At 38.4% G+C, this 13,524-nt stretch overlaps 1 protein-coding gene across 2 annotated transcripts; it reads right to left on the bottom strand.

Annotated features, from left to right (window-relative positions):
- Window positions 1-6,110: 6,110 nt before the first annotated feature.
- On the bottom strand, window positions 6,111-12,277 carry LOC116250613 (frataxin, mitochondrial). 2 transcript variants are annotated; one of them, XM_031624380.2, is made up of 6 exons: window positions 11,944-12,277; window positions 9,032-9,104; window positions 7,896-7,943; window positions 7,713-7,807; window positions 6,861-7,015; window positions 6,111-6,552 (listed from the first exon to the last, which is right to left on the bottom strand). In XM_031624380.2, exons 1-5 carry the CDS (start codon window positions 12,192-12,194, stop codon window positions 6,886-6,888), a joined length of 597 nt encoding a protein of 198 aa, XP_031480240.1. In that variant the 5' UTR covers window positions 12,195-12,277; the 3' UTR covers window positions 6,111-6,552; window positions 6,861-6,885. The 2 variants fall into 2 exon arrangements, with proteins under 2 accessions (XP_031480240.1, XP_031480230.1); XM_031624370.2 differs by having other exon boundaries at window positions 6,111-6,615; window positions 11,944-12,276.
- Between the last annotated feature and the right edge of the window lie 1,247 nt (window positions 12,278-13,524).

The raw sequence follows: 13,524 nt of genomic DNA, 5'->3' as shown, positions 1-13,524 counted from the left end.
GGGATGATACCATTTCTTCCAGAAAGATTAATAAATTTTATTATTTTAGGCCCCTGGTTAAGAGATTGCTAAAACGATCGAAGATCCTCTCGAGGGAAAAGATGAACATGTATCTAAATGGTGTTCGTCCTCTCATAGATTTCTGCTGCGCCCATGCTTACAAGAACAGATCATGGATACATTGAGTCACTATTTTTGAATCCTTGCTCAATTTCAGTGCTTCAAAGAACGGTGCAACTACAATAGTTTTCTGATTAAAAATGTGAACAAAAGAAATGCATCGGCCTCTCCAGTTTTTTGGACAAACATTGCAACTCGTCACACAAACCTAGGGACGTGTCATCGTCTATATTTGGCTTCGCCCGTTTAGCTTTGCTGCTCATTTCTCCAGCCACGATGAGTGCCTTGTAATGATAACTTTCTTAAACATGGTGAATGAACGAGATGCAAGAAAATAAAAATGTGAATGTGGGCTCACTACCATGTGGCTCGCCTTGTTCTTTCTGTTCTAAAATATTATTCCTGTCTCCTCAATGCAAATCAAGCACCACCAATTCTGAGATACTTTTAATGCTCAAAAGGGGGAAGTTGGACGGATTGGCAGCTTACATTCGTTGCAACTAGCCCTCATATCTGCTTGTGTTCATTGGACATGAAGCGATAGGCGACTGCTTGGTTCGTGGAACCACCATCTTGTGGACCTACGCTTGGCCCTATTGACCAACTTGGTCCGGACATCTTAGTTGTGGCCACAAATTCTAGTTAGGTATGTGGTTCACCTTCTTTTCAAGACTTTGCTTATTCATCTAGGGGGCTTGACTGTGGATGATAGCTATGATGGGACTAGAAAAAGATCTTGATTAATTCCTAAGTTTGACAGATGGCCCTGCAGAGAGCCTCAATGGTAGGTTTCCGTAACGTGTGCTGGCATTGCCTGAGCGATGGGCAGTAAATTTTATTGTAGCCATTGTCCCACAACAGCATCTACCCTCTTTTGCCGTGTCCTTTTTTCTCCTTTGATAAAGTTTGCTTGTCGAGACGTGCAAATTTGAGTGCTCCCACCTTCCTTGCTTTGCTCCACATCTAAGCTTCCTATTTCTGTTAGCTTCTCTCTCTGTCTCTCTGCAGAAAGCATATGAATGAAGGAGATACTTTGGAGACACTTGAAACATTTTCTAAGACTTTATCCCCAGCACAAATATACAGCCGATTAAAGTATAGTATGCGTCTCTCAAGGATATGTGTCCCTTGAAAGTTAAGGACCGCCGGATCTGCAACTTTTCTTCTTTTTCCGGCAGGAAGATTCACAATTTTCGATAAGCGCTTATCACATACCAAATTCAGGGGTTGAAAATCACTGTTATGACTACTTCAAATCTAATTTTGTGTCTGCGTGTCTTGTAATCAATTTATACATTTCGTTCTGCGGGACAGATCCATAATTGTGGTCAACTGGGTGAGGTCTAATTATCATTTCTAAGAGTATATGGATAATTTTCATACGTATGGATACTGTATATGAATTTTAGATCCAAAGAAAAGTTGATATAAACATTCAGTAAATATATGTGGTGATGTTCCCCATGGCTGTATGTTATCATATCAGTTTCTTTTCCTCCTACCAACAAGGGGCTAATATTTCCTCAACGAAAGCAAACCAGTCATGGCGGAGCCAGAAATTTTTAGCTAAGGAGTACTCTTAAGTTTAAATTTCAAACTTTCATATGTAGAAAACTGAAAATTAAGATTATATATATATATAATAAATTTTGTGGGCTGATGGTGTGGGCAGACTAGCCACAACGTAGTAGCTCCACCACTGGGCCATGCTGATCATGAAATTCCAAGCGTACCATGCAATCTCCCGTGCCCATAATCCTAATGCTGAAGACCAAGGCTTCATGGGTCCTTGCCTTGCCTTATGATCATACTCACAAATCTCACCTGTGTTCTTCACATGTGCATGTCCTATATATGAGCCAAAGAATATTATGCAGAACATCAAACGTTCTCAATTATTGAGTGCATGCCTAATTGAGGTCTGAACCCACCATGAGCACATGCTCACGTCTGAATCATGTGGCTAAATGTTAACACACGTACATGTTAATAAACATTTATTCAAGTAGGATGAAGAGCTACATGTGAACCATGAAGCCAACCTCGCTCTAGATTGGTGGTGCTGGGCCCCTTGTGGTCGGATGCAATAACATCAACTGGCGCACCGAGAAATCGTCCAAGATATATAATTCTCCTTATTCTATAACCTGTTTTTCATGATCATCTTTCTTTTCTTGATTCCCGAGCGCATCTTTTTTGGAGGCCCCACTGCTGTAAAAATCAGAATTTGAATTCAAATCGGCCATCGGAAGGACTTTATGGTTGCTTTTATCGTTGGATAAACTCGAAGAACGGATTGGCTATAGTCCACAGAGAAGCAAATTGATCACGGAACTGAAAGAAATGCAATTACAAGGTGCAGCGGCTGTTCTTAAAAAGGAATTTCAAACAGGAAAAGCCGATCGCGTGGAACTCATTAGCATTGAAGGCACAGGAAATATGGATATCCATCCTTGTACACCTCACTCTCGCTGTTTCTGCCATGACATCGATAGGGGCATGCATGGAATGGAGAAATTCGTGGAACCCATAGATATTTATATAGATAGAGATCAGCCCGGCCTGATTCTTGCGGGAGAAATCTTCTGCTTCTGTGTTTTGATTCGGCGGTGACGCCGTGATGAATGTGAACCAGTCAACTTTCTGGAAATCCAAGTTGTGGGTCACAGCCTACTGACATATAATTTCTTCTTTATGATGAAAGCCAAAACTGAACAACAAAAAGAGGGGACCGACGTTGGTGGAGCCCAAGATGCGGAGCCACCACAAACTGATCAGCTTGAGCTCCTCCACAAGCTAAAAACTGCTGCGTCCTGGAGCTTTCAGCTCGCTGGTGTGGCTATGACCGACATGATAACAGATGCATGGGGGGCCAGGAGCCTGTGGATGCGGCCAAGCAATGCGGGTTTTATGAAGCTGTTGTCCTTTGCTTTCTCCAAGAGTTGCAAGTGGTTTGTATCTGGTCTGAGGATTTTTCAATTTTTAGTGTGATGAATTTAATTTCAGACTTGAATGCATTTTACTATACCTACTCTGCTTGCCACTTCACTCTCTCTCTAGTTAGAGAGAAGGAGACAATTCGACAAACGATATGTATATGAACAAAAATGAGTAAGATTTCTCTGAGAAGTTACTGTCGCGTTTATAACAATGAATTTTGATGTGAAGGCTCCTTCAACCAATTTAATTTTACTCGAGCAACGGCAAGTAATATGAAGACGGCCATAAGTAGGTCGAAGATCTACTTGGCTTGGGTCTTACTGACGCAGTTATTAGAGTTCCTCATTTTAATTCTCACTGAAAGGACACCAAAAGAACACAAACGAAGGGGAAATGCAGGAAAAAGAAAAGGCAGCGGCTATTTTAGTGGAACTCATGAATTTGGCAGTGTTCCTGATTACAAGCTTATAGGCAGCCAGATGCTGCTGTTTTGTTGGTTTTTAGTAAATCTATAATTTTTGATAAAATTCCTTACAAAGTTCTCTCTAGATATCTTAAAGCATCCAACAGGCTTTGTAATTACTAAAACGATTATGAAAAGATCCATGGTGGCGCATCTTCTGCATCCAATGATAATTGGGATGCGGCTTCAGAATAATTGAATTAGGAGAACGGAACTTCTGCTTGGCATGAGAAGCAAAGAAAAGTAAAACTGCACTGAGTAGAAGAATTTCGGCCGTGATTGTAGACATTTTGAAAACCTCTTCTTGGGCTACTTTTTCACCGCAAAGAGAGTGGCAGGTGAGGATGTGAACAAACTTTATTTGTTCTTTTCGCAACACCGACTTCGACCATATCTTTGCTTTCCAATATATGTTTAGGTTATCCAAATTCGAGCAACTACAGCCACAAAATTGGTCCATCTTGGCTTCTTTCCGCTGATAAAATTTGCAACTCCAATTTAATTTTAGTCCAAAAAAAAAAACATATGATGGTTCAATAATTAACCTCATGAATGCTTCCTCCTTGTTTCCCGGTAAATTAATGTAAAAAAATGTCCATCATTGCCGAGCGCCTTCCGCTATTTCGGGCAGCACTTATTGTTTTAACTTTGCCCCACTGTCTGGCTCGCCTGGTTTCCGTTTTTTGATAAGGAATTGGCTTCCCAATCTTTTTTTTGTTTTCCTGGTTACTTTTCTCCTCAATTTGCCAAGGAAACCAACGCCCAATCAGTTGGTTGAGAGTTAATTTTCAGCATGAACCATTTTTTGGCAAAACAACTTCTTGTTTGCTGTAAAACCTGTGAAGATTGTTTCTCTGCCAATTGGGAAAATCAATTTCTCCATGGCTTTGCCTCCGCAACAAGTAAAGGCGTCTTCATGTTCTATCCAATTCTCAACACAGCATCAACGTGAGAAAAAAGCAATTCCAAGGGAGTCCGCAACGGTCAATGAAAGCAGCGGCAATTCGCCCATGAAAGCCACTCTCTCCTAAGCGTAATGCCCCGATTTCCGCCGACTTGGGCAAGTTGTCTGCATACTTCTCAATAATGACAACCGAAATGAACAAAGGTTCCGGCGAGAACGCAACTCGCATATGATTTTGACTTTGAAACTTCCGAGATGCATTGCACCTCTTGGCAACGGTTCTTTGAAAAAGGTTTTCCTTCAAAATCTTTGGAAAAAAGAAATAAAGACCCAAGGTTTGGTTGCTTCATTAGAAAGAAAGGCCTAAGTAGTTTTTGGATGATACCTTACAAAAAAATGTCTTTTGTTTTTTAATATTAGATTCTGTTAAAAAGCTTGTCGTTTTTAGTAGTCATTGAAACCTGGTTTCTGTGTTTGGATCACAGCCCAAAAGCGGTGTAAAGTTATTCGCTTTCTTTTGAAAGCTTTTTTTTTTTTTTTAGTAAAACTGGATTTTAATAAATCACCCAAAGACGCTTTAAAATGATGTTTTGAAGTTCAAATGGCATTTGTCTTCGAAATGCTATTTAAGAATGCTGTCCTAAAACGCCCTAAATTCCCATGAAGAACGAAACTTTTGGATTCAAAGAATCAAGTAGACCATCTCCAAAGATCTTATCCGATCTTTTTCTCTTCACTTCGGTTTCGTCTTTTCAATTCTACACCTCTCTTTATTTGTTTTCCTTGACTGCATCACATAGCTGTTTGCGCGGAGCTCTGGTGGGCCTCAAAACGAACTTTTTTTTTTAAATAATTGATAGTTTATAGGCATGGACAAAATGGAGCGTGGATTTTAAAACGCATAATGGATGCACCCTTCACAACAAATTGAGGGGCCCAACTGCTACATTGGTCCATTAGAATATCCATCGGTCTTAACGAGTTGTTTGACAACAGTGAAATATAACAAAACATTCATATAAAGGCAAACAAGTAAAAGCACCAACCAGCGTTAGGAGGTTCAAAAGCGTGCAAGTTTTAGTAGGCATAGTGACTTAGCAACTAATCCGTATCCCTCTTGACGTAAAACAAAAGACAGCAAAGATAGTACTGTTTGTTGCACGGCAAACTTCACTTGTTTTCATTATTGGAACTCACATGAGATTTTTCAAGTCACAAAAACTACCACTACTTATTTTAGGTACCGTGCCCAGAGAAAACAACGACATAAGGACCAGCATATCGCATCAACGATACACTCAACTATGGACTCAATAAGGACCGAACCGTGTAAATGGAAAACACCGATATGTTAGGAATTTAATATATATAACAGGCCTTTTTGGAAAAATAGCCTGAAATGAGAATTTATCCTTACAGTTCACCTTAACCCTTCGGAAAAAAGGGAGATTATTCATAGTTACAATAAATTTCAGGATATATCACAGATTGCCACACCTGGTGGATGGAACACAACTGCACGCAGCATCACGGGCTACGAAATAATAGTATGGAGTAATAGGGATAGACAAGTCTCGTTACCAATCATTCAAAACCATGCATATTATTCTCAAGAGATTCTCAGGAATATAATGACGCAGTTAACTCAAATTTTTAAATGCAATTATAACAAACAAGACGATATTAAAGTATAAATATATGATAAATATATGAGAAATATAAGATGATAATAAGATTTGAGAAGGTCCTTTACATTTCTTTTTGCCCAGAAACATTTTAGTGAAAATTACAAGATTTTTAAAACCTGCTTCTGTCCCCGACGGCTTTTAAATTAACCACACCACAACCAAACAACTAGAGAGAAAAACAAAAAGGAAACAAAGTGGTAAAAAAAGAATACAAAATTGCCTGCCGGGAAGAAGAACAAAGTAGAGATAGCCTTGGAGTTGGGTACCCAGCAGCCATTTGAGAAGTGGATGGATGGCAAACACCAAAGGAAGACCGTCCAAGTGGGTGCCACGACTTGAAAATGGCTTTTTTCTTTCCCTCCAATTCCAAAAAGCCATCCGTTCCTAAAGTGGGCTATGGTGACGTGTCCCACGACCTGAGGAGTAACGGTTTGGTACTGCATCCACATGATTACCTCTTACGCCAATGAACATCATGTAACACGAATCCAAAGCACCAACTGCAGCATTTAAATATCAGAAAGCAGGTTTATCTCATTGCCAACCAATTGCACTCCACGACAATTCCTTTACAATCAGGAAAGCAGAAAGACAAACAAAATCTTATCTAGCTAAAACACCAAGCTCAGTTATAAATCAAGTGGTAGAGACCAGTCACATCAAGGAAGCCCAAGGCTGATATTTCAGGCAGCAGCTCCAAAGATGTTGTCATATGTGGAAGAGCCATAAGTTTCCAGCTAAATACCTGGCTGAGTCATGTCTCAATGTTTCTATGAAAGACTAAGGGGTTCACCACAGAGCTCAGCCAGCTCGTTTTCCAGAAGAGACAACAGGTTTGCCTTCGTTCGCCTGTAAATCCATGCATGACTTCCTTGATCCCAGTCAAACCTTGATGGCCCACTGCAAGTAAATCAATTGTGAGCAAAATGACGAGCAAAAGACGTTAAGCAATTATGGTGGAAGATGTAACTTGACATCGGAAGATCAAAACAGTCTAAACATCCGAAGCAACTATGAAAAAGTGACTAGATTTAAAAAAAAATAACAGGTAAAAACAGATAGTTTTGCTGATAATGTTTTTGTTTTGGAGGCAGCACTTGAGGTAAAAATGGAGTTCCTTTCACTATCAATGTACACCCTTGAATACACGTCTCCAGAAAATCGTTCCCAACTCACCAGAACTTTGAAGTTTTCTTAAGCCAAACAAACTCAAAACATCAAGTTTCAACCTGTGGAGCTGGTAAGCAGCCTCAAAAAAGAGTTTTGACACTGAAATGCATAGTTTTGCATGTTGCAATCACGAAACTGCTTACAAGGAGCTCATTTCATGTGTTTCAGTTACTTATTAGGCAGCATTCAAATTTCCTTAATCACTAACAAAGGCCACTTGCGCACACATACATATGAACACCCAACTTAACTACAACAATGTGTGCAAAGCACAAGGCAAGAGTTTATCCTTCAACAGAACTAAACTACTCAAGATGTAGGAAATTTTACTTCACAGTGGTAAACTATAAACAGTGTGCCAATAATACATTAATAATCAGTAACTGTAGAACTTTTTTTTGTTCATAAAAAGTTTCATCAGGAATACCTTACTGGAGAGGATAACCATATTTGCCTATTTGGAGTTTGCTTGTTTATCACATAGGTACCAAGACTCCCAAGCTTTAAGGTCAAAACTTCATTCTGCAAAATGAATGAAACCAAAAAATAATTAAAGAACTGTACATTGAACACCAAAAGAAGTTTGCAATGTCAGAAGTAGGAAGTTTACCCCATAATCTACATCAAAACCATCTATCTGACAGCCATCACCATATTCCTGTCGAAAGGTTGTTATGGTTAAGTACACATAGAAGATGTTAATTGCAAAAGACAAATTAAGAAGAAAAATATCTTTCAGATCATGACATAAAAGAAGCTTTGGTTGCTGCAAGATCTAAAACCCTTCTCAGATAGCAAAATGACATGATTTTTTGAAATAGTGGTTTAGTTTCTATCCAAATGCAGTAGTCACAGAAGATAACCGTAATCTCGTCATTTTGCACCATCATGCTCAATTTCAATTGTGCCTTGCATTATATAAAAAAGATCATACTTCTCCATTCACTTCCACTCACAGCTAAACATAAGAGACCACACTTCTTTTTGTCCCCATGTAGATTTTCCGCCCATAATATTTTCAGATGGTGTACAGAGAGCAAGTGGGTAATAATACATATGTGGGGACCTACAGGCCAGAAAAAAGTGAGAGACCCTCTGGACAAAGAGTACAAGACACTAAGAGTAGAACATACCTCATCACATCTATATATACAATGATACATATACATATACAGGAAATTGTTATGCATATCAAGATTGTGAAATACAATTCGCCTTTACACCAATTAGATGAGAAGATCACAGTGGTCAATACTACACAAAATTAACCACCACAAGAAGACTTGATAAGAATGAATAAATTCTGTTTAATAATTAACATATTAATTCAGCTTTGAAAGCTCTCCTCAAGTTCAAGTTTAAAAGTTACCAACACAGGCAAGCATAAGAGATAGTGATATATACCTAACTTTTGCATACAAGAAAACTGAAATATATAACACATCATTAGGAATCTAGGAGATAAGAATGCATTGCGACGACTATCAAATTCTAGAGATATTTTTTGTATTCAAAAGATATTATTTGAATACCCATAAGCATACAGTCATATTCATCTTGAAATTCCCTAAAAGACTAGCAAGACTTAGTGATGCTTGGACAACATCAAGGCACTGAAGTATACACCAGTTTTATGCAACGCATGATTTGCACCCTAAATAGTTGATGCAGGAGAATTCAGACAAGAATGCATGACCTCAATCACAAAAAGAAAAGCCTCCTACTATAGCAGGGATGGAATCTTACCTCCAACTTCTCCTGCAGTGCATGGATTGTCGCATCGGCTAACTTATGAAATTCATCCTCCTGCAATAAAGAACTGAAAGGCAACATTAACTATTAGACATATCCAAATAAGTTTCTATACAGTATAAGCCCAAAGGCCAAAGCAGGACAAAACAAAAAAGACTATGGCATGCTGGCAAAAATGAAGTGTTATAGTTGACGGCCTGAGGCATTTGCTTAAGAAAAATCTCAGAAATTTATCACCAAAATATGAGCAAAGATACCCACTTACCACTTGTCCAGATGAGTATCCAAGACCAATGCTGCCTCACGGAGAAGATGCACACTCAGGTGTACAATGAATATAAGGCCAAACCAGAAAGGAGACACAATATGTCAAACTACTTAGATGTCTCTCATCATAAAACTCACCCATATCTGCATAGCTATTGAAGTTATGTTTCTCCTCTGGAAATCCATATCACAATGGTCTTCACATTTCATAAATTGTGGTTTTAAAGTATGTCCATTACCCTTTGTCGTAGGGATACAGATTCTACATGGTGATAATCTAAATCAAAGATGAATATTTCTTTGCTGTGATCTTCCATATTGAACTTACTAAAGCCATGCCTGATGCCACCACCAATTGAAGGACAAAACTAACCCCAATGCACAAGATCACTATTTAAGCAGTTCAAGAGATGGCCTAGTCTGACTGCAATATCATAGCAATCCAGAAACAGCAAAAATGCTATGAAAACATCATGATTAACTCTATGCACTTTTCAACAAAAACATACCACATTCATGGGCATGTCAGTGAACTCAAAAGCTAACTGTTATCATTTACTTATATAAGGTTACATTGGAGAAAAGATCTGGTAAATATGTAATCCAGCCAAAATCCAACCAAAATCATGCTACCAAAACCACATCTGTTATTTTCTTCTATACGTGGGTGCAGGGTGCAGGTGCTCTGAGGGTGCCGCTGCGGGATGTGGCAAAAAAATTGGGTGGAGTGCAGCGAGAGCATATATATATATATATATATATATATATATATATATATATATATATATATATATATATATATATATATATATATATATATATATTATATATAATATTATCTGTTATCTAAGTAATTTTATTTGTCTATATTTTTAAACTTCTTTTTTATCAAGGTTACCTTAATCTCATACAAAATTCAAAGTTTTACTAAATAAAATAGGGGAGGAGAGAGAGAAGAGGGAAAAAAGAAGAGAAAAAGATAGAAGAAGGAAAAAAATGAAAAAAAAAACAAGAGAAAAGAAGAACGGGTGCGGTCAATAGCATCTAATTCCGTTTTACCGGGTTGGGTGCCATGTAGGGCTCCACCCACATCTGCACCAACATAGGTGCACCACCATATTTGGTGCACCCGTGTGACTTAGTTTTCTTCCACCTCATTTTTGCACAACGACAGAAAATATTGTCATGCAAAACATCTTTCACCTCATTTTGCGCAATGACAGAAAATATTGACCCATAGCAATATATGTAGAGTCGTAGACTTAGACTAGGCATTGAGAACATATCTTGTTTTGCCTCCTCCTTACTTGCTAGACACTATAAGAAATCACTCTTGTGCCCACTTTCACTAATTTCTCTCTTTTACGAATCAAAATAACCCTAACAACAATATAAAGTAAATACAGGTACCAGTCTAAAAGAATATGAAGATGGGCATTGTACCTTATCTAAGAGAACTCTCCCTCTTCACTAACATACCTCCTAACTGCTACAAAATTCAACCTTGCAGTGCTGCCACCTTATCTTTTTCAATTTTCACTACATCATGGACTTGCTGTCACTGATATTGTCGTTTAGAATATAGTCACAAACTAACAGACTGAGATCAACTGTTCAAAATGCATAAATAATTGCACTTGCCAAATCTTGAACTTGTGCCATCACTAGCTTGTTCTATTATTATGTCCTACACAGGTTCGATGATGCACCAAGCTGTGACTTATTTAAGGTCCAATAGAGAAATATTTCTCTACTGGACAATTACCTCATCAAAATCACTGTCCATGTTCCTCATAATATAGCATGTTTTTTGTAGGTAAAACTTTTGCTACAAATAATAGCACAATTATTATTGCCTCTCATCAAAGAGATCACCACTGTCCATTGTTTATCATATGCCAGCTTACTAACTAATTAATTTTATCTCTAGAGTCTAGCCTAGTACATACCACGATAGCATCAGTTTTGCAACAAAATAACATATTGAACTCTTCATGCATCTTCTAAATCTCTTGTTATTTCTTGAAACAATAATCTGGAAACAACTCAATAATGTGACTCAAATAGTGCCTTTTACGAGCTTTACATCATCAATTTTATGCAAGACCCTCTACCGTTGTCCAGTCAACAGTTTTTCAAACTTACTCACTTCACCGCTTTCAGGAGGCTAAATTCAAATTAAGCAACAGCTTGTCCTGCTATCAAATAACTCAAAACTACGACATTCCACAGTTTGGATACTCGATATCAACAAAAACAAGGACACGTTGGACGGAGTTCAGCGATCGTGAATAACAACAGAAATGTACTAACAGGAACCTGGAACTTCATTGATCCAAATACTGAAACGTTGAACAAAATGCACAACCATTGAGGTTTTATGACACCTTTGCAATTTCTCGACATGAAAACGAAAATAAAGGCCAGGAGAAAAAGGTACACACGAAGCAACCGATAGAGAGAATCTACCCAGAAGTCAGAACATAGACCGCCGACAGAAGATTCACAGAAAAGTTACCAAAAGCTACAAAATATAGCACGGACTCCATTTCCGACAACGTTTGCACGGCGACATGATCCATATATACTAGAAAAAGAAAAAGGAAAACGGGGGGAAGGAACGGAAGAACCGCCCGCACCTGTAGTCGATCGCTGCCGGCGCCTGCAAATTCCCTGAATTAGCAGGTCTGCTGCAGAAAACCCTACAGTTTGCCCTAAATGTCGAGAAGTCGATCCGCTTGTCGCCCGGAGGTGGAGGTCGTCTCTCCGAGACGCATTTGGAGCTATTGGACGAATCATGAGGCAAAGAGACGGAGGGAAGGCACCTATGGAGGAAACGAATCGGTCGGGGGAGCCGCCGGATCAGCCTAGACGGAACGAAAGCGGCCATCCCAGAGGGACGGAGCTAGGAGGGAGAAGTATTGGCATACGAAAACTTAGAAGAGCATCGATCCGGTGGGACCGTACAGCTCCGCGGGAAATCCACCGCCAAATTTCTGCCTCCAAATAACTACTCACAAAACAAGCCACAAAACCCTTGCGGCCACGTGCCTCCCCAAAACCCCAAAAAGAAAGCAGCCACAAAAAATTTCGATCCGGACCACCCTTTCTTACGTAATTTTAAGTGTATCGTAATTTTTTTAATATTCTAATACCGGCATTATTTTCTACTACCCAACAGCGAGACTGTATGTTACAGAGCTGAAATAGAAAGATGCCTTTGATAGTAAACCAGAAGAGTGAAGACCCTCCCCCCCCTTCTAATAAAGAGGAAAGCAGAACTTGAGAAAATCACATTTTACAAAAAATAGAAATACACAAAACATGAGTTCTGAAATCCGGTCTCATTATTTTTTTTTTCCTCACAACCACGAAACAAAATCCATAAATTGAAACCTGCAGCTTCAAAAATATAAAAAATTTACGGGTCTTACAACTATAGTTTTTTTTTTTTTTTGTCATTTCCAACATTTAAGATACTGTCTAAAAAAAGGCCTAACAATGCTTTCTTCTTTTCTCTAAATTGAAGTTCAGGTGTTGTTTTTATTATTGCAAATGGGGGGTTGTTTCTATTATTGCAAAGGGGGGTTATTGATCTCGAAAAGAGTTAGTACATAGGGACACCAATATATAAGTCGAAGCATAAAGCAGCAGAAGCGGAGCCAGGGTAGAGCGAGCAAGGGCAATGGCCCTACCTTAAAAAAAAAAAAATTTACAGATAAATTTTTGAAAATTTTCACTTGTTTGATATAAGAATTTTGAAAATTTTTACTTGTTTGATATAAGAATTTTGAAAAATGATATTTCTATTCAAATCAAAATTTAAAAACTTTAATTTGGCTCTCCTTATGAAAATTTTCTGGTTCCACTATTGCAATGTGATCATATTAAGACACTAAAAGCGAGTCTAGTACCTTGAAGGGAAAGATGAGACAATAAAATATTACTACCGGTAGATGGATGACCAAAAAGTTTTGTATAAACTATAACTTAGCAGTCCTTTGATTCAATAAAAGGAAATGGGAGCAGTCTCTCTTAGCAGATTTGCATTGGACCTCTTCATTCTACCACTGCCATTCTCTATCACCCCTATTCCATTCAAGCAGAAAGGGGCTGAGTTTTCATGGCATCTTGATACAAACAAAATGTATTGAAGCCCTAAACCCTAAAAAAAATGAGGCACAAAAGATTTTTTTTTTTTTTTTTTTTGCTTGAAGGGG

This window comes from Nymphaea colorata, chromosome 1 (genome assembly GCF_008831285.2).
Source record: "Nymphaea colorata isolate Beijing-Zhang1983 chromosome 1, ASM883128v2, whole genome shotgun sequence".
NCBI classification, from domain to species: Eukaryota; Viridiplantae; Streptophyta; class Magnoliopsida; order Nymphaeales; family Nymphaeaceae; genus Nymphaea; species Nymphaea colorata.
The sequence above is the reverse complement of the archived record's forward strand: the minus strand, read 5'-3'. Positions and strand labels throughout refer to the sequence as shown.

Excerpts from the sequence above, each read along its gene's own strand:
- LOC116250613 (XM_031624380.2), bottom strand. The coding sequence starts at position 12,194 with ATGGCCGCTTTCGTTCCGTCTAGGCTGATCCGGCGGCTCCCCCGACCG. Across the intron at positions 7,944-9,031 it reads CACTGCAGGAGAAGTTGGAG|GAATATGGTGATGGCTGTCA; the intron begins GTAAGATTCCAT and ends ACCTTTCGACAG. Across the intron at positions 7,016-7,712 it reads TGGTTATCCTCTCCAGTAAG|TGGGCCATCAAGGTTTGACT; the intron begins GTATTCCTGATG and ends ATTTACTTGCAG.